General features: G+C 38.0%; 1 protein-coding gene across 3 annotated transcripts in view; it reads right to left on the bottom strand.

The window, feature by feature from the left end:
* The window catches only part of LOC114030683 (serine/threonine-protein kinase N2), a 170,643-nt gene that overhangs the window by 22,658 nt on the left and 128,642 nt on the right, over positions 1-19,343 (bottom strand). For all 3 annotated transcript variants that reach the window (XM_027845537.1, XM_027845556.1, XM_027845546.1), the window contains exons 15-16: positions 19,167-19,258; positions 1,785-1,961 (exon numbers count right to left, since the gene is read on the bottom strand). In XM_027845537.1, coding sequence (XP_027701338.1) covers positions 1,785-1,961; positions 19,167-19,258 — 269 coding nt within the window. The remainder of the gene's footprint in view (positions 1-1,784; positions 1,962-19,166; positions 19,259-19,343) is intronic.

The raw sequence follows: 19,343 nt of genomic DNA, 5'->3' as shown, positions 1-19,343 counted from the left end.
ACTGGAGAATTTTCAAAATGTATTTATATATACTTTATATTCAGACAGATTTTATATAGCTACCTGGCAAAGCTTTAAATGAAATGGCAGAAGTTCAAGAAAAAAGGAAACTCCAGAAGACAGATGAAAAACTGCAGGGTTTGAAGACATTTTAACTTTAATCTCTTCGTTAACTTACCATTTTGAGGATTTAGAAAGACTTTTCCTAACACAATTTTTGAAATCTCTTCACATTTTACACCAGTTCTATGTAACCAAATTACCTTTAATTCAATGACTAAATATTAAGTGTCTGTGTGCACAGCATTGTGCTAGAAGTTGGGGGAAATGAAAAACAAGATATTGCCCTCATGGGTTTTATAGTGCAGTTACATCAGACTCGTACATAATGAAAGCTAGGAGGTACAGTGCATACAGCGCTGGGCCTGGAGTCAGGAAGACCTGAGTTCAAATCTAGTCTCAGATAATCAGAAAGCTACATGACCCTGAGCAAGTCACTTAATCTTGTTCACCTGTTTCCTCATCTGTAAAATGAGCTGGAGAATGAAATGGCAAACCACCCCAGTATCTTTCCCAAGAAAATCTCAAATGCGGTCAGGGAGCATCAGACATGATTGAAAAAAGACCGAATAACAACATCAGGGTCAAGGACCAATGATTTTGTTGGTGTGGTAACTCCTGGTATGGAAATAAAAATCCTTGTATAATTTATTTATAGAGCTGCTTGAGGCTCATAGAGGGTATCTGACTTGCTCATATTACTGGACCTAGATTCAGGTGGTCCTGAGTTCAAATCTGTTCTCAGACACTTAGTAGCTGTGTGACCCTGGGCAAGTCACTTAACCTCTATTCCTCACCTATAAAATGCTACTATTGTAGCACCTACCTTTCAGGGTTGTTGTGAGGATCAGAGGAAATAACATTTGTGAAGTACTCTGCAAACCTTAAAGCATTCTAATTATTACTGTGTCAGAAGTGGGGTTTGAACCATTTCCTTCTGACTTTAAGTCTACTACTCTATAAACTGTAACATGCAGCTTCAATAATTTAATACTTTATCATATATTTATATTTTTCTCAATTCCAATTGTACACATCTGTCTTCCTAACAAGGTTAACTCTTTGGGGGTACGGGGTCTGCACTGTTTCTTTTCTACAACCCATAGCACCTAACCAAGTACCAATCATACAGTACGGACTCTGCTAAATTGAAATAAAGGACTGGTACTTCTAACCCACTCAGGAGGCAGCTTTCTCATTGCCATTAGTACTTCCACTGGAAAACAGCATTACATATAACAAATCACGGTAATTTAAAGGAAGAAGTGACCTTTAAAGGTGATGGAAGACGGGAGAAAAAAACGAATGATCAGGGGTGGGTGGTGGACACTGAGAAAGTGATTTGTCTAATGTCACCAAGGATATCAGACCCAGAATTCAAACCTAGATCTTATGACTTACAAACCAGCAGTTTTTCCACTGGGTAGGCAGGAAATGAAACCCTGTAAGGCTCATTTGTTTGAGCTACATAAATCAATAAGCAAAGTCAGGCAAAAATGTCCTTTGTTATTTGGGGTAATTCATGCTAGTACTTTCTTATTACTATGAATAACAGAATAAGAAGTACATGAACAGTGGGATATTAGCTTAGATAAAGAATAAGGAGAACAGCTTTATTATTAACTACATAGATCTACCCTTCAGGAAGAAATCATAATTTAATGTTCATGTTTTTGGAAGAAAAATACTTATAAAAAGCACAGAAAGTCTAAAAGCATACTTACACAGCTCTTGGTTCAGAAAAGACATCAGTATGAATGTGCATCATTAGGTCCCCACCGGCAGCATATTCCATTACAAAGCAAACATGCTCTTTGGTTTGGAAACAAGCAAAAAGGTTCACCAAAAAGGGATGCCTTACACTATTCACAGTTTCAAAAATTCGTTTTTCACACATGAGGCTGCAAAAGAGCATTGAAATGGCAATTTATTCATTGGACATTTAAATTACAATCGATAAATAGCAGTCTGTCAGCAAACTAGCACTTATAATGTGTCTGGCACTACGCAAAGTGCTGGGGATACAATGAAAGGCAATAAAGTCCCTACCCACACGCAGCTCTCAGTCTCACAAGGGAGACATGCAAACAACTATGTAAAAAACAAGCTATATGTACGATAAAAGGATAGGTTGGGGGAAATTGTGAGGGGCTTTAAAGGCCAAATAGAAGTGTTTATAATTTACTCTAGAGAAACAAGAAGTCAACAGGGTTTCAGAGTGGGGAGACAATGGAGGTAGGGAAGCTGTTGTAATAATCTAGGTGATAAAAGCCTGACATAAGATTGTGTGAGCCAAAAGAAAGGATAAAATGCAACAGATGTTATAAAGGTATAAACAACAAGATTTGGCAACCAAATGGATATGGGACGAAGAGAGGGTCATAGTAAATTTATGCACTTGGGAAATCAGAAAAGTGATGGAGCTTTTGGCAGAAGTAGGGAAGTCTGGAAGAAGGCTAGGTCTGACAACAAAGATGCCAAGTTCTGTTTTAGACAAGATGAGTTTTAGATGCCTCTGTAGTATTCAGTCTGAAATGTCCAACAGGCACCACTCAATGCTGATATGGAACTAAAGATCAGGGAAGAGACTGGGGTTGAACATACAGATATGAGTCATCTGCATAAAGATGGCGATTAAATCCATGGAAATATGAGGCTAAGTGAGCTTGGCTGAATAACAGAACAATATAGTGAGGAAATGGCAGGGTATAGTGAAGGCTAAAGGAAGGAGGAGTCTTTGGGTATGGCTGGTGGTAGTAGTAGGGAAAGAACCAATAAGTATGAAGAGGTTAAATATTAGAGAGTAAAGGGATTATTGGGTGGGCAGTCTGCTGGAGAAAATGTCAGGGCCACCTTGTTATCAGAAACTGGAGGAAAGGAGGTGAGAGTATGGGATGATGTCAAGGGGTTTTGAGATGAGAAGGGGGAGCCTGAGGATGGGTCAGATGAACTTGTGTTCCTAAACACACTTTTGTCTGAAGTCAAACCCTAGTATGGACTGGAGCTGAAATAAAATAGCTATACTCATTACAAAAGAGAGGGTCTGGGATGCCAAGCAGTTGGGGAATGGCTGAACAAGCTGTGGTATATGACTGTAATGGACTACTACTGAGCTATAAGAAATGATGAGCAGGATGATTTCAGAAAAACCTGGAAAGACTTACATGAACTGATATAGAGTGAACACAACCAGAATATTGCACATGGTAACAATATTGTACAATGAACAACCGTGAAGGACTTAGCTATTCTCAGCAATACTATGATCCAAGATAATCCCAAAGGATTCATGATGAAAAATGCTATCTGCCTCCAGAGAAAGAATTGATGGTGTCTGAATACAGCGTGAAGCATACTATTTTTTTACTTTCTTACTTTTTTTTTTAGTTCAAGTTTGCTTCCACAAAATGACTAACATGGAAATATATTTTACATGACTGCACATGTATAACCTATATCAGATTGCTTACCATTTCAGGGAAGGGGGAATGAAGAGAAAGAGGGGTATAAAATGGAACTCAAAACTTAAAAAAAATTTTTTAAATTATTTTTATATGTAATTGGGGAATAAAATATTATTTCAAAAAAGGGAGAGGGTTTTCTTCTGAATATTATTTACAGGGAGCTGGTGAGATATGCAGGCAGAATAATGCATCTTTCCTTCATGCAATTATATGAGCCTTTGACAGAAGTTACTATGTGGGTACTCCTTTAATCAATGTAGTTCACCACTAATTCACACCTAATTATTTTGTGTGGTTCTTCTTTGTACCTCCCTATAAATCTTTCACAGATGGTCCGCCCATCTCCTTGTGCTAGTACAGATTTGTTTTTACATCATTTGCATACAACTCATTTTTTGATAACACAAGTTTTCTCCCTTGGCCTGTTGGATCACCTACAACTTTAGTTCTTTCTACATTCATGGTATCCGTGATTCTTAAGCATACAGTAGTATAAGAATATTGGTGTTAAGATGCACATGTGTCAGGAGCAATACTGGTGACACTAAAGTGCTATTCAATCTCCTAAATGCAAACCAACCTGTTTCCTTTTTCTAGATTACTGTGCATCTGCTGTGCCAATCCAATATTCTGGATCCTGAAGCAACCAGAACATGATCAAAAAGAAGCACCCAGTACTCCTTAACATCTATGACAGGGATGAATAACCTAGCATACTGGACAGATTTCAGGAGGTTTGCTAATTTGTATGGGAAAAAATTTACTTTTACTCACCAGTGACTGAAATCTAGTACTTCCTACAATTAAGAATTTTGAAAGAAAACATTTTTTCTGAGAACAGGTCCACAGGCTTTACCAGACTGTCAAAGGGTACATGACACAGAAAAGGTTAAGAACCCCAGCTCTCCAGTGAATCCAATTCCTCTCTTCCATTCAAAATCAGTACAAGAAATCTTCAATGGTGAATACACACCTATGGTGTCCCAAAGGTTTTAATGACACCTTGTATATTGTTGCTATACAGTTCATTTATCAGAGATAAATCAGAAGATAATTCAGCAAAGCTCCTTCTACTGTTACAGTTATCAAACCTCAAGATTTTTATCATTTACATGGAAGACAACTTGTTGGAGGATAGATTTTATTTTTTGTCCTTTGTCAACTGTTTATTAGGTACCTTGGTGTAAATTTAATCATTTTTGGCAGCAACTTTCACCACAATGCTAGGACATTGCCAAATTCCTCACTCTCACTCTCGAACCAAATGTGAATTTAAAAAAATGAAATCCGAACCCTCTTCATCCTTAGAGACCTTGAACAATTCCATGCCTTGCCTCTTATAAGGGGCCCAACCCACATATCTATCAGATATGTCTCTCACAAAATTGGTATATTTGGTCCACTGTTTACTATGCTTCATCATGTTTTCTTAGATGTGTTGTGACCCTTGTTAAGAACCACAGTCATGAGGTAGTGGAATGGCTAATGGGCGGTGTTCTTCTAGCCCCAATGGCACCACAGCGGAAGGTAGAGGATAAGGCTCTAAGTCAAATGCTTTTTTGTAATCATGAAATAATAAATCCAGTGGAATCTTATATTCTTTTTACATTTTAGTTGCTCATGTGACTGTGGTATAGTGGAAAGAGTGCTAGATATGGAGTCAGAAGACCTGGATCAAGTCAACAAACATTTAATAAGTTCCTACTACGTGCAAGGCTTTATACTAAACACTGGGGATACAAAGAAAGGCAGAAGCCCAGTGTCTGCCCTTAAATAGCTCATAGTCCAACATGGAGACCGTAAGGATATGCACAAATAAAATATACACTGGATAAAGTGGAGACAATCTTAGAAGATTCAAATTGTGGTTCTTCTTGTGATGATGTGATCTCACACAGGTTACTTCCCCTCTCTGGACCTTAGTGACTGTATTTCTAAGTTGAAGGAGTTGGATAAATGGCTTCTAAGCCTGCTTCCAGTGCTAAACTTACAATCCTGTCTTGTTTGTTATAGAAGATGTTTAATACATTCAAACACATATTTAAGTGCCTTCTACCTATAAAGCCCTGGTGCTGAAGATACAAAGACAAAATCAAAAGAGTTCCTGCCTGAAAAAGCCTATAATTTACTGGGGAAATAGAACATACACCCAGATAAGTAAATATAAAGACGTCCTTTCAGTAGGGAGTGAGCATTACTAACTACTAAGGAGATCAGAAAAGACATCTTGTAGGAAAGAGCACCTGGGCTGGACCTTGAAGGAATCTAGGAATTCTAAGAGGTAGAGGTATAGCATCATCGTAGTAATGGGAATAGGAGCTAGCATGTCATCGAATAATATAAAATAAGCCAAAAAAGGTAAGTGCAGTCAGATTGTGGTGGGCTTTAAGTTCTAGGCTAAGAAATTTATAATTTATCCTAGAGATAATGAGACATTTTAAAATTTTTGAGTAGAGAAGTGACACAGTCAGAACTGTGACTTAAAAATATTAATTTGGCAACAGGTAGATGTATTGGAGAGAAGGAGAAATTTGAAGGGGATCAATAATGAGGCTATTATAATAATTTGGGTAAGAAGTTATAAGGGACTGAACAAGAGTAGTAGCTGTATGAGTATAGATTATGAATTGGATGTAAGAGATGTGGAAGTAGATTTGATGTGACAGGGCAACTGATTACATTTGGGAGGGCTGCTTGGGGAGAAAAACCTGAGATTACGAACTCGACAACTGGAAGGATGACACCTTTTTTTCCTTTTAATAACAGGAAGAGTCAAACAAAATATATATATACGTGTGTGTGTGTATGTGTATGTATGTATGTATGTGTGTGCATGATGTATACACATACATGCATCACTCCCCCCTCCCCACCTCTTTCTGCATCCTGAGTTTATCACCTCTCTATCAGGAGGTGGGCAGTACATTTCATTATGAGTCCTCTGGAACCTTGGTTGGTTGTTACATTGATTTGAGTTCTTAAATCTTTACAATACTGTTGTTATTGTATACATTGTTTTCTTGATTCTGCTCACTTCACTCTATATCAGTTCATAAAAATATTCCCAGGTTTCTCTGACATGTTTCTCTTTGCCTTCATTATTCCTTACAGTGCTTTAGTATTTCATTATATTCATATGCCATAACCTATTCAGCCATTTCCCAAATGATAGGCATCCCTCAGTTTCCAGTTCTTTGCCATTACACACAAAAAGCTGCTATTATATCTATGTGTCCTATTTCTCTTTTGAGCATGACATTGCTTTCCAAAGAAATTTTAGAAGAGGGATGGGTTTGGGATTAAGTACAATGAGCTCTGTTTGGTGCATGCTGACTTTGAGATGCCTATGAGATATGATATCTCTCCCCCCTCCCCCCACCAGTTGGTAATATAGGACTGGAGTTAAGAGTATATATCAGGGATACACATATGAATTTGGGGTCATCTGCACAAAGACAATCAAACTCATGTGAACAGATCAGACAATGAAAAAAAAACTAAAGAAAACAATATTGGACTTGGAATCAGGTGAAACCTTGGTTCAAATCTGACTACCTATGTGACTAAAGTTAAATCATTTAGCATTTCTAAACCTCAGTCTCCTTACCTGTAAACTGGGATAATATTGTAAGTGTCTACCTAACAAGGTTGTTGTAAGGACCCGTAGGTACAAATACTCATAGCAGCATTTTTTTTTTTTTTGGTGGTGGCAAAGAATTTGAAACTAGACAGCCATCAATTGGGAAACGGCTGAACAGGTTGTGGCATATGAACGTGATAGGATACTAAAGTGATGTATGGTGCGAGGTCAAGCTGCTATTAATGTCTTCTTATTTTTCTTTTTTTTAATAATAGTGTCCTTGATTTTTTCCATTCTTTTAATGTCTCTCTTCTTTGAGCTATTTTGGTAATTAATGCCTGAGAGAATTAAAAAACCAATGACCTTCCCTATGGATTGTTTTTCCTATTAGACTGTGAGCTGGGACTGTCTTAATTTTCTATTTATATTCCCAACACTTAGTGCTTTGCACAAAATTAACCCTTAACGAATGCTTTATTCATTCCTTCATTCATTCCTTCCTTCCTTCCTTCATTCATTCATTCATTCACGCATTCATTCACTCACAACAACTCCAGCACAAATTTCCTCTGTGTATCTACTTCTAGATACAAATCACTTAATCTATAGTGCCATTTCCATGACCTTACAGAGGACATAAAATAATGAGATACTATGAATATGAATGTGGTGGTTTCATTATCTATTTGCTATTTTATCTATAAATGTTCCTGAGAGTATCATGAGATTATAATGTCTGGTCTTTTTTGCTGTCCTCCACACAAATGTTCCGCATACAGACAGACCTATGCTCTAAACCAGTGTTGCCATTGGCTGTTGTGGGGTCTTCATTTGGCAAAGAGGTGATGTTTTTGCTGGCTGAAGCAATTTCTGGGCTTTTTTGGCCTTTGTCGTGATTCTACTGGTGAGATATCTCTATGAAATGGTGATAGTCAGTGTCCTTATTTTTACGCATTTTTCAGTCAAGAGCTAGTTTAAATAGGTTGTGTTAAATGGCTGTAACTGCAAGTTATATATCCTACTCTTTATTCTTTCTTCTAGTTCATTCTGACCTTTGCTCTACCTAGTTAGACTAAACATAATCCCACAGTTGGTGACTTCCATATCACTAGCAGACAGGAAATGACTCCCAGAGAAATAATTTCCTGTCTGTTAAATGCCAGTTTCATTTTTCGTGTTGTTGTTCACATAACCTGCCATATTCAGTATCTACTTCTTGAAGAGAATAACATGCTATATAGGTGTGAACTATCTGAGTAATATAGAAGTTTCTGGTTTTTTCATTTCTTAAGCCTAAACTCTATTTTCTGCAGTCTTCCTTAGTGCTCACACCTTTGCATTTAAGCCACTGGGCATCCAGGTATAAATACTGATTTGCTTTCAATAATCTGGTCAAATTCTTCATAGAATTCCATACTACTTCTGATTACAGATAATAAAAAAAGTATTAGTTGATTACTAGGAAGTGAAAGGAAAGGGCTGAAATAGAGTTCATAACCGAAGTCATTATATGCACTGATAATTTATCAGCCACAAATGGTGTTTTGTAAAGATCCTGATTTAGAAGCCTGGCTCTCAAACAAAGTGCCAATTCTGAGAATTTAATAGCATTTTTGAAGGATATTAGGGGTACAACAGATTGAGTACTAGATTCAAATTCTGCCTCTAAGTGCTTAAATACCTGTGTGACTGTGGATCTTAAGACCTCTTTAAGGCCCCAGTTTCCTCACCATAAATGAAGCCAGACTAAATGACCTCTGAGTTGTTCTGGAGCTCTAAGGCTATGATCCTGTGAGTGACACTCTTTTCATAATGTTGCAGGAGACTGCACAGTAATAATATGTTTATACTTTTCCCAACTAAAATGATGACTATCTGCTACAGAGAACAGAAAGCCTAGGAAAGGGCACTAAACATTTGACTAGGTTCACACCTTTAGTGTGTGTGCATACATAGATATGAAATCATAATCTGCATGTGCTTGATTACCAGTAGTGTTAACAATTTCTTTCTAGAGAGCAAAAAAGCAGTAAGATATGCAAGATATAAATATTGAAAACAAGAAGTTTATAAGATTAACTCTAAATAAGAATTCAGAAATAAAGCAATATTTTATAATCTCATACCTACTAACTTAATGTTGTGTTTAAAATATGATTATACCATAGACTTCTTTATGGATGGCAGCGTTAACACATACGCTATGTTTTTTCCAGTAGTCAGGAAAGAACTGTTTTGATTTATCCACACTCATATTTGTGATCACCAACATATATTTAAGATGGTTGGGATTGGGAAGCAAAGCTACCTGGGATAGACCTAATGTAAATCTTTGTTTAAGTAAAAAAAAGATAATAAAATCAAGGAAAAGAGATAATAAAATCAAGAAGCTTGAACTAAAAACTGAAACTATAGTAATTTGTCGAATTTGAATAGAATCCCAAAGTTCATTTTTTTTAACTAAACGAAATTTTATTTTTTACATAAAACACTTAAGTGGCGACATATTAAATGTAGAACTGAATCTATACATTTTCTAATTCTATTAAACCAAAACAAATCAGTTCAAAATATTCTCAGAATCTAATGTAACCTTGACACTTTACTTACTTGACTCCTTGACCAAAATATTCCCTTGAGAATTCTACAGTAACTACATATTTTATAATTATGTTCTCAATGAACACCCAGGATATAACGTATCTGCTCTTACTAGAAAGCAGGTAGGCATACTTCCCTTAAAAGAAAAAAAAAAAAGAAAGAAAGAAAGAAAAAAGCAATGCTTTATACTAAAAAGGGTTTTGATTAGATTTTTCAACGCATTCTTGAACATGAAACTGCAAATCACAATGTGGCAAGATGTAGGCCCATCATCCTTAATTTCACTCTAAAGTGTTTTGAATCTTAACATGAACTCATTTGAAAAATGAAATTAATTGTAAAGATGTTTTTATACAGAGACCTGGATCTCATGGCTAATAGGTTTTTAAAAATTAAATATAATTATAACAATGCTTAAAAGTCTACCTGCTGTGTTATATAAGCAGCATGGTATTTTAAATGCTATATTAATATAGTTGTCATCTAGATTATATGAGCCACCTGTTCAGTTTTAAATAGTGACAGTAAATGTAGCTATTATGAACTACTGTCTAGACTCCATTTAACAGCTTCTGCAGATGAATTCCTACCCCTGACATACTACAATCTTTTTTTAATTGTGAACACAAAATCTAAAAGCCAGTTTGTTTGTTTTTTTTAAAGCTTTAGGCTTATGTGTGCATTCACTTTAAAATTCCAACAGACACTTAATGCTAGAAAATTGTAAAGAAAATGTTAATATGAGATTCATAGACTCATCGAGATCAAAGGAAGTGAAAGCAGCATTTAAATCTTACTAAAATGAAGGTATTAGACTAAATGACCTTAAGGTTTCTTTTTAGCCCCAGATGTATGATCCTAAGGAATTTCTACATGAATACTGAAACACTTAGTCAAATCATTTTTCTAAATTTGGCAAATCTGGATTATGGGGAGATATAAAGCATCCTGAGGAAATGTGACTGACTTGAGAAGATGTTTTGTTCTAATGTAAATGAAGATTTAAAATAATGGCTAGATTCTATATTTAAGGGCGTCTATAATCACCTAAAAACTGATTTTTCTATTGTTTTTCACCTGATTTGAAACAAAAGCCTACCATTAAATAACGTGAGTGTATTTTGTTCAAGGTTATAGTAGCATCTTTGCTGCTCAACAAAAGATCACTGTCTCCAGCAGCTCCCTAATATCTCCAGAATCCAATGTGAGAAATTCTCTGGAATTTAAAGCTGTTTGCAACTTGGTTCTTTCCTACCATCCACCTCCTTTCTGTACTTTCTTCCCCTCCACGGACTCTCTGATTGAGTGATGTGGCCGCTCATTGCTCCTTATGCTCCCAACTCTGCCTCTGTGTGCCTGTCCCCTGTGCTTCAAATGCCGCCCCCTCACCTCCCTCCTACCTTCACCTGTACTCCTTCAATACTTAGCTCAAATCCCACCTGAGGCAGAACGGGGGCACCTCTTGGTCCCACTGTTCTCGCTTTCTGAGATTACTTTCTATTTACAAACATATACATATCTCCTATTAGAATGAACTCCTTGAAGGCATGTAACCTATTTTTGTCTTTCTTTATATCCCCAGCAATTAGCCCAGTGACTAGCACAGAGAAAGTGCTTCAGAAATGTTTGGTGACTATTAACCTAGGAACACAGATACCAGTGAAGGAGAGGCTCTTATACACACTGATCCTCACAGGCTTATTTTATAATCATTAATATTTTTCTAATCTATAACTTTTAAACATTTAACAAAAAGAAGAGTAAGATTAATCAATGATTTGTCCCTAATTTTCCACCAATTCTCAATATTCTGTTTTAGCTTGGGTGAGCCTTATTCTCCAAAGCCATGTTAATTCTCAAGTACATTCTCATGTGGTTTCCCCTCTGCATCTGCCTTGTCTTTTGAGGTGGAACTCAAATCACTTTCTTTGTGAGGCCTTCTCTAAACCCTCCAAATCTTGAAGTGGTTTTATTCCAAATTCTCATTATGTGTATTACTTATTTTGCTGCTACTGACTTACACTGAATTAAAGTCTATCTTGTATTTTGTTTTATTCTACATAACTTCACTTATCCATGAATTTTTCCAGTTGAAGTGACTTTTCTGATTCCTGGCACTCTCCCTTACCCTACCAAAGGTATTTCCAAGTGAGAGTTGTCAAAGTAGGTAGGAGTCCCACAGAAGGAAATGAGAGCATTTTTTCTCCTCTAGGAACGACCTCTCTATACATCCCTGCCATTCCACATGTTCAAAGTCTGGCTCCTCTAGAAGAAAATGGACACTAAGACCCAGGGGAGCTCTGAATTACCCAGGCACTTAAATCCTGCTACTTTATATCACAAAGAGCTGGATCTTTCTTCTGACCTTTTTCCAACCCCAGTAATATATGTAAATAAAACTTCATAGCAGGGCTATGTAGGTGAGGTATTAGTTTTTTGTTTTTTTCTTTCCGTTACCCTTTTGGCATCTAACTTTACCCTATTCTCCCCTCCCTTTCCCTTTTTCTGCTAGCTTATTACCTAATAACCAACCTACCTTGTCTTTCTTCTTTTTGTCCTCCATACCATGCTAAAGTGGCAGCCACCTGACCCTAAGTGGGGCAATCCTCATTATCTCAAGGAATGACAAGGAAAGTCTCGGTCAGCTGTGACTGGTAATACAGGGTCCAATGACTGGTGGGGAACTGTTGCTTCCTGACATTCCTGTTTCTCCTCCAAAACAGTTTCATACACATCTGTCCCATCTCCCCAGCAAACATGGCAGAGCATGGCTGATGGGACCAGGCTCTTTTTGGCTCTTTCCGTGGTGCTCAGCACAGCACTAGGTCCACTGTAGGTACTCAAATATTCACTGAATTAATGTTGGTACAAGATAACTATAATTACAATGGGCTTCCTTTCAATTACACCAAAAACATTTGAATTATATATTCCTTGTGTGATATTTAATAATATTTATATTAATGTCATGTTTTTTGTTGTTACTGTTTTCAATAATGTCCGACTCTTCGTGACTCCATTTTGGGTTTTCTTGGCAAAGATAATGGAGTGGTTTGCCTTTTCCTTCTCCAGCTCATTTCACAGATGAGGAAACTGAGGCAAATAGGGTTAAGTGACTTGCCTAGGGTCACACAGCTATTCTTCCTGATTCCAGGCCTGGTACTCTATCCACTTCACCACCTAGCTGCCCATGTTTTACTAAGTGGTAAAAGGAAACAGATTAAGCTGAAGATCGAGGATTATCAACCACATTTTCTGATTCTGAATTTATTTCCATTAGGGAGAATAACAACCTGAGTTCTGTGTTGAAGTCCATCCTAATATTTTCCTTTTTATTGAATTATGAACAATATTTTGATTTTACTTAATTAAAAAGTGTATCCTACCAAGGACTGGCTTGAGCAATGCACTGTGTAGCTGAAAGATATTTAAAAAGAAAAGGATTATTGCAGAGGTCAGCACTAGTTTTCCATAATATCATTTTATACAGATAGGTCTTCTACTTTCTTCCTCTGAAATAAAGTCAAATTTTTCCAGGAAAGAAAAGGATTTGCTTCCACTATGCCAAATGATCAACATTACAATTTTATTTTTCTGGTTTGCACTTAGGATTTTCTTGGCTATTAGGAACTCTAGATAAGAAAATGCCCTTTGCCATGGCAGATCTGTAACAAGAGAGCCAGGGGACACTGCTTAGTAAGGTAACTTGCCCAGGGACACAGAGTCAGCCTGGATCAGAGGTGGGACAGGAACCCAGTTTGTCCTGATTTGGAGGCTAGCTCTGTCTACTCTGCCAGGCTGACTCTCCACATGACAAATAAAGGGGCAAATAATGCAATGGGAGAATTTAACTGGATGATTTATCAAATGCTGCCAAGCAAGGAATGTGGTCTCCAGTGAATCCTGGAAACACTGACAAAAACTTCTGTGTGATTTCAGGTAGCAGAAAAAAGAGAGTGAAAGTAAACAAAGAAAATCTAAGTGGATGTATTCAACTTGGACCACAGCACTGATATACTAAATTCTTATATATGCTTTCTCTGATTACTTTCTAAGCATGCTGAAAATATATATTTTTTATTAATATTACCTATTATATGGTATTTCACAATTTAAAATGTTTTGATTTTTTTTTTAAATGTACATTTTCTGAATTTAACAACCTTGTGAGGTAGGGGCTTTTGGAAAGGCATCATTTACTACTAAAGATGATAAACAGTATCAGAAAAGTCAAATGACATATCCAAGGTCACACGTCTGTTTTACACACACACACACACACACACACACACGTGTACACATTCTTCCTTGTACTTTATCTATTCAGTCATATCTACCTATCTATCGAGATAGTGCAGGGAAAAACAGATTTTGAAGCCAGAAGACTTCGGTTTCTACTGCATCACACAGCTTCCCATGAAGAGTAATAGATGTTATTCTAATGAGATACATATTCCTTCCAAATATTGAAAGGTGATCTCATGACCTCATGTTTCTTACAGTAAATGATACTGCTCCTTGTTATACAATGAATGAACTAAGCCACTCTGCTGCTGTTTAACTCTTTTAGCATATATATTCTTTCCTTTTTTTCCAATCTGGATCTGTAATTTCATTGGTATTACAGCAGAGGACAACACCTCCCAGTCCCTCAGGCTCACATCTTGGATTTCTCCCTCTTTCCCACCTTCCATATCCAAACTGTTGCCAAGGACTGCAAACTTTACCTTTGCAACATCTCTCAAATATGCCCCCTTCTCTCCTCTGACTCTGCCCCCCTCCTGGTACAGACCCTCTTCACCTCACACCTTGACTGCTGTACTAGCTGCTGATGTATCTGCCCACCTTAAGTCTCTTCCCCACTCCAGTCCATCCTCCATTCAGCCACTAATGTGATTTTCCTAAAGGGTAAAATCACGTCAGCCCCACCTACTCAATAAACTCCATCAGCTCCCTATTGTCTCTGAAATCAAATACAAAATGCGCTGTTTGGCACTCAAAGCCCTATAACCTAGCCCCCCCCCCCTCCAACTTTTCCTGCCTTCTTACACTTTATTTCCCCCCTCATACTCCATGTCCAATGACACTGGCCTCTGGCATGTTCCACAACAAGACACTTCATTCTTTTGGCTTTGAGCTTTTCTCTGGTTGTCCCTCATGCCCTCCTCCACTCCAACTACTGACCTTTCTGGCTTCCTTCAAGTCTCAACCAACATTCCATCTTTTATAGGAAGCCTTTCCCAAACCCTCTTAATTTTAATGCCTTCCCTCTATTAATTATTTCCAAACTTTTCTGCAGATAGGCTGCTTTGTACATACATATGTGCTTGCTTGTTGTCTCCTTTATCATGTATGCTTCTTGACAGAAGCGACCATTTTTGACCTCTTTTTGTATCCCTAGGCTTAGCACAGTGCCTACACATAGTAGGTGCTTAATATATGTTTATCAAGTAATTGACTGGGATAGGTAATTCCTTCAGCCATAACAGATAACAATTAAGTGTCCTTTAACTTAGACTCTTAGACAGGTGTTCGGGGCACTGAGAGGTTAAGAGACCTGCCTCAGAGCCAGTATGTGTCAGAGGTGGATTTGAACCCAGATTTATAGTCTTAAGGCAGCCTTCTATCCACTAAACCAAACTGCCTAATTCTATTATTTACCAACATAGCCACCGCAATTTAGAATAAGCATATAAAAATGTATTTATACAATTTATGTTCAATAAGCTCTTATAGGTAAAACATAACTTAATTAAAAGATTTCAAGAAAATAAAAGTACAGGAAAAGAAGGTTGTGGGAAGATGGACATGAACCTATATGAAATAGATCATTCTCAAAGGTAAAAAAGTATAAAGAGTAAAACAAGACCTGTTATCTACTGAAATGTTTGAGTTTCACCATTTGCTACTTTCCTGAGAGCAGGTAATTCACTTAATTGATATCAATATAATCACACTGATACTACTCTTGTGTTCATTAAATCATTCGTTTAAGGGGTCCAAAATAATTCGGTCTTTAATGTTACATGAATTCTTACCTAGAATGAAGAATGGTAGCTGCTCACATTTATACAGTACTTTACAATTTAAGAAAATTTCCTCACAACTATATACAAATAATACTAATTCCATTTCATAGATGAGGAGGCTAAGACTGAGACATAGTAAAGACTTTGTCAAGGACATACAGTTAATGAAAGTCAGAGTGAGTATGTGAACTTAGATCTCAGACTCCAGTCTATTGGCTTTTTCTAGTATACCAAAATGCCAACCACTTTAAAGACTACTTAAGTACCTACTCTGTAGCCAGGCAAGGGGCCAGGCCCTGAGGATAAAAAGAAAGGCAAAAACAGGGCTCCTGCCTCAATGAACTCACATTCTTACATGGAAGCAACATGTAACTAGACATATACAGTGTATGTGGAAAGTAATCTCCTTCCTGTGAGGATGAAGGGAAGAAAGGATGGGGAAAAGTCTCTAAAAGAATATGAGGTTTGATCTGAGTCTTGCAGGAAGCCAGGACAGCCATTACCAAAGAAGAGTCATGAGATGGGAGTCTTCTGTTTGGAGAACATCCAGTGAACTAGTGCCACTGGACTGTGTGAAGAGGAAGGAAAGCCTACAGACTAGAATGCTGGGAAGGGCTTTTTATATGTCAGAGAATGTGCTACTTGATCCTGGAGATTAACAGGGAGAATCTGGATTTACTGGGGGGCATGGAGGAAAGAGGCGACACAATCCAACCTACCCTCTAGGAAGATCACTTTGGTAGCTGAGTGTGTGATGGACTGAGGGGGCAGAGGCCTGAGACAAGGAGATGAACCAGAAGGCATGCCTATCAGGGTGGTGGCTGTATAAGTGGAAGAAAAAGGATGTATACAAAAGATGTTACGCAGGTAGAAACAAGACTTGGTCCGTTAGACTGTCAGCTCCTTGAGGGCAGGGACTATCTTTTGCCTCTTTTTGTATCCCCAGCTTACCACAGTGCCTGGCACCTAGCTGGTGCTTAATAAATGTTTATGGATCGACTGACTGACTTGGTAACAGACTGTATACATGGAGTGAATGTGAGAATAACACCAATGGAGTAGACCTGAGTGAGTGGGAGGATGGCGGTGCCCTAAAAAGTCAAAGATCTGGTGAGGCAGAGCCAAGAAGCTTGAAGAGCAGACATGATATACAGCCCAGCTCCTCCACAAAGATCTATGAAACATACCTGATGAAGTCCTGATTGGGAAATCTAGGAAAAAATCACAGTAAGTCATTTTCCTAGCCCAGGCTGGCATAAGGAGACAAGCAGAAAAGAGAGCAGTCTGTGGACCTTGGGATCAGGTCTTGCCAGAGGGGCACCATGAGGCTCATGACTGCACAGGAACTGAAAGAAGACTAAGGCTGTGCACCAGGGCAAGAAGAGGTCCCCCAAAAAAGAGTCTGATCTTATGCAGGGTATGAGAACAGGTTTCCAAATGGCAACACTGTCATTCCCCACCCAGTTTTGGGTCACAGATCCAAGATTTTACAGTGGGGTGGTGGCCATAGGTGAGGGGGGTGGTTGTGGGCCCAAGACTGTGAAATGAGCTGGGAACAAGTCCAGAACCAAGCAGCAGCTGTGTGGCTGACCGCAGGAGCTGAGGGGATTCGAAGTGGTCCCAGGCTCCCGCCCAGTCTGAATCCTGCAGCAGAACAGCCACAGCCAGGCTCCCAGACCAAAGGGAACCAGCACTTCTGTCCCTCTCCAGTGCAGCCTCCTGGCTGGTTCAAAGGTCTACTAGAACTTCCAACAGAAGGGCTGTGTAGACCTAAATCCTGATCAGGAACATGCAGAGCTTTTTGGGAGCACTGAAAAACTTGCAGGTTGGTGAGATTCTAGAATAACACCACACTCAATACACCAAGAAAGCAGCAGACAGATCCAAGAGGACAAAACTCAACTCAGACATTCCCCAGGAAAGTGAGCAAAGACTGGCCATAACATAAACCCAAAGCCAGGAAGTAGGCTGGAAGAATGAACAAACAAACAAAAAGAATCCACCACAAATAGCTATTATGGTGGCAGGAACCATAGATACAAACCAAGAAAAAAAAGAATGACTCAAAAACAGCTACAAGCAAAGCCTCAAAGAAAAACACAGCCCGGACACAAGTTCAACTAGAATTCCAGGAAGAGGTTTACCCGCGCCCCCTCCTCGCCCCCCCCAAAAAAAGATTTAAAAAATCCAAATGAAAGCATAAGAGGAAAAAATGGAAAAAAGAAATGGAGCTAAGGAGGAATGATTTGGAAAGAGAATTAACAGTTTGGAATAAGAAGTACAAAATGATACCCAAGAAAAGAAAATTCCCTAAAATTTAGAACTGATCAAAAAGAAGCTTAATTAAATTAAATTTTGACTTCATGAGGAAATGTCTGGAAAAGAAGAAACTCTAGGGAGAAAGATAATGAGCTCTGTTTTGGACATGGTAATTTTGAGACATCTATAGGACATCTAGTTTAAGATGTCCACGAGGCAGTGAATAATATGAGACTGGAGATCAAGAAAGAACTAGGAATAGATATAAAGCCCTAGGGATCATTTGTACAGAAGTAATTGAACCCATGGGAGCTGATCAGATCATTGAGCAAAATAGTATGGGGGGGCGAGGGGGAAGAGAAAATGTTAGGACAGGGCCTTGGGAAAAAGTATGGTTTATGGATCTACAGCCTCAGTGAAGGCTCAGCAAAGGAGAAAGAGAAGGTAAAGAGCAGGAGGAAGAAGAACCATCAGAGAGTAGTGTCAGAAAATATTCCAAAGAGAAGGGTGATGAATAGCATCAAATGCCACAAAGAGGTCAAGAAGGATGAAGACTGAGAAAAAAACATGGATCTGGCAATTAATATATCACTTTTATTTTGGAGAGAACAGCTTCAGTTAAATGATGAGATTAGAAGAAAGTTATAAATGGTTTAGCAATGAGTGAGGGGAAAGGAAATGGAGGCACTGAGTTGGGATGACTTTCTCAATAATTTTGGCCCTGAAGGGGAGGAGAGATAAAGGATACTTGCTAGTTGGGGATGACTGCACTAAGTGAGTTGGTTGCTTTTTTTTTTTTTTTAAAAGGATGCTGGCTCTTACCTGCCATACTGTTGTGTGACCATCAATTAAGTGACATTTAAGAAACATGGTGAGAGGGCAATTTCATAAAATTAGTTATGCCCTCTTTTCACAACATTCAGAGAACGGTCCTACTTTTGATAACATCATTTTGAATTCCAGAGCAAAAATGCTGTAGCCATTATTAATTTCTGAATTTCATTATGTTTTATTTTAATTCATTAACCAGTTAAATTCGTTCAAAAAGAGAATGAAATGTAGAAAGAAAATACTACACAAGGTATGGAGAAAGACTCACACTTCAGTACATAAAATAACTCACTCCTTAAAAATGAACATCAAATAATTTTAGTTTGTTTTCTTTAAACTAACCTGTCCACTTCATCTCGAGCAACGATATCTCCTTTCTTTAAAGCTTTTATGGCAAACATCTCATTTGTATTTTTGTATTCAGCCAAAAGCACCTGCAATAATATAGAAATGTTATGGGCAAGTTACTTACTTACACTTTGTATTTCACCTTTTTGCAAAAATGGTGAGACTGCTTCT

The sequence above is a fragment of the Vombatus ursinus genome, unplaced genomic scaffold, assembly GCF_900497805.2.
Source record: "Vombatus ursinus unplaced genomic scaffold, bare-nosed wombat genome assembly UNPS02005264.1, whole genome shotgun sequence".
Classification (NCBI taxonomy): Eukaryota; Metazoa; Chordata; class Mammalia; order Diprotodontia; family Vombatidae; genus Vombatus; species Vombatus ursinus.
The sequence above is the reverse complement of the archived record's forward strand: the minus strand, read 5'-3'. Positions and strand labels throughout refer to the sequence as shown.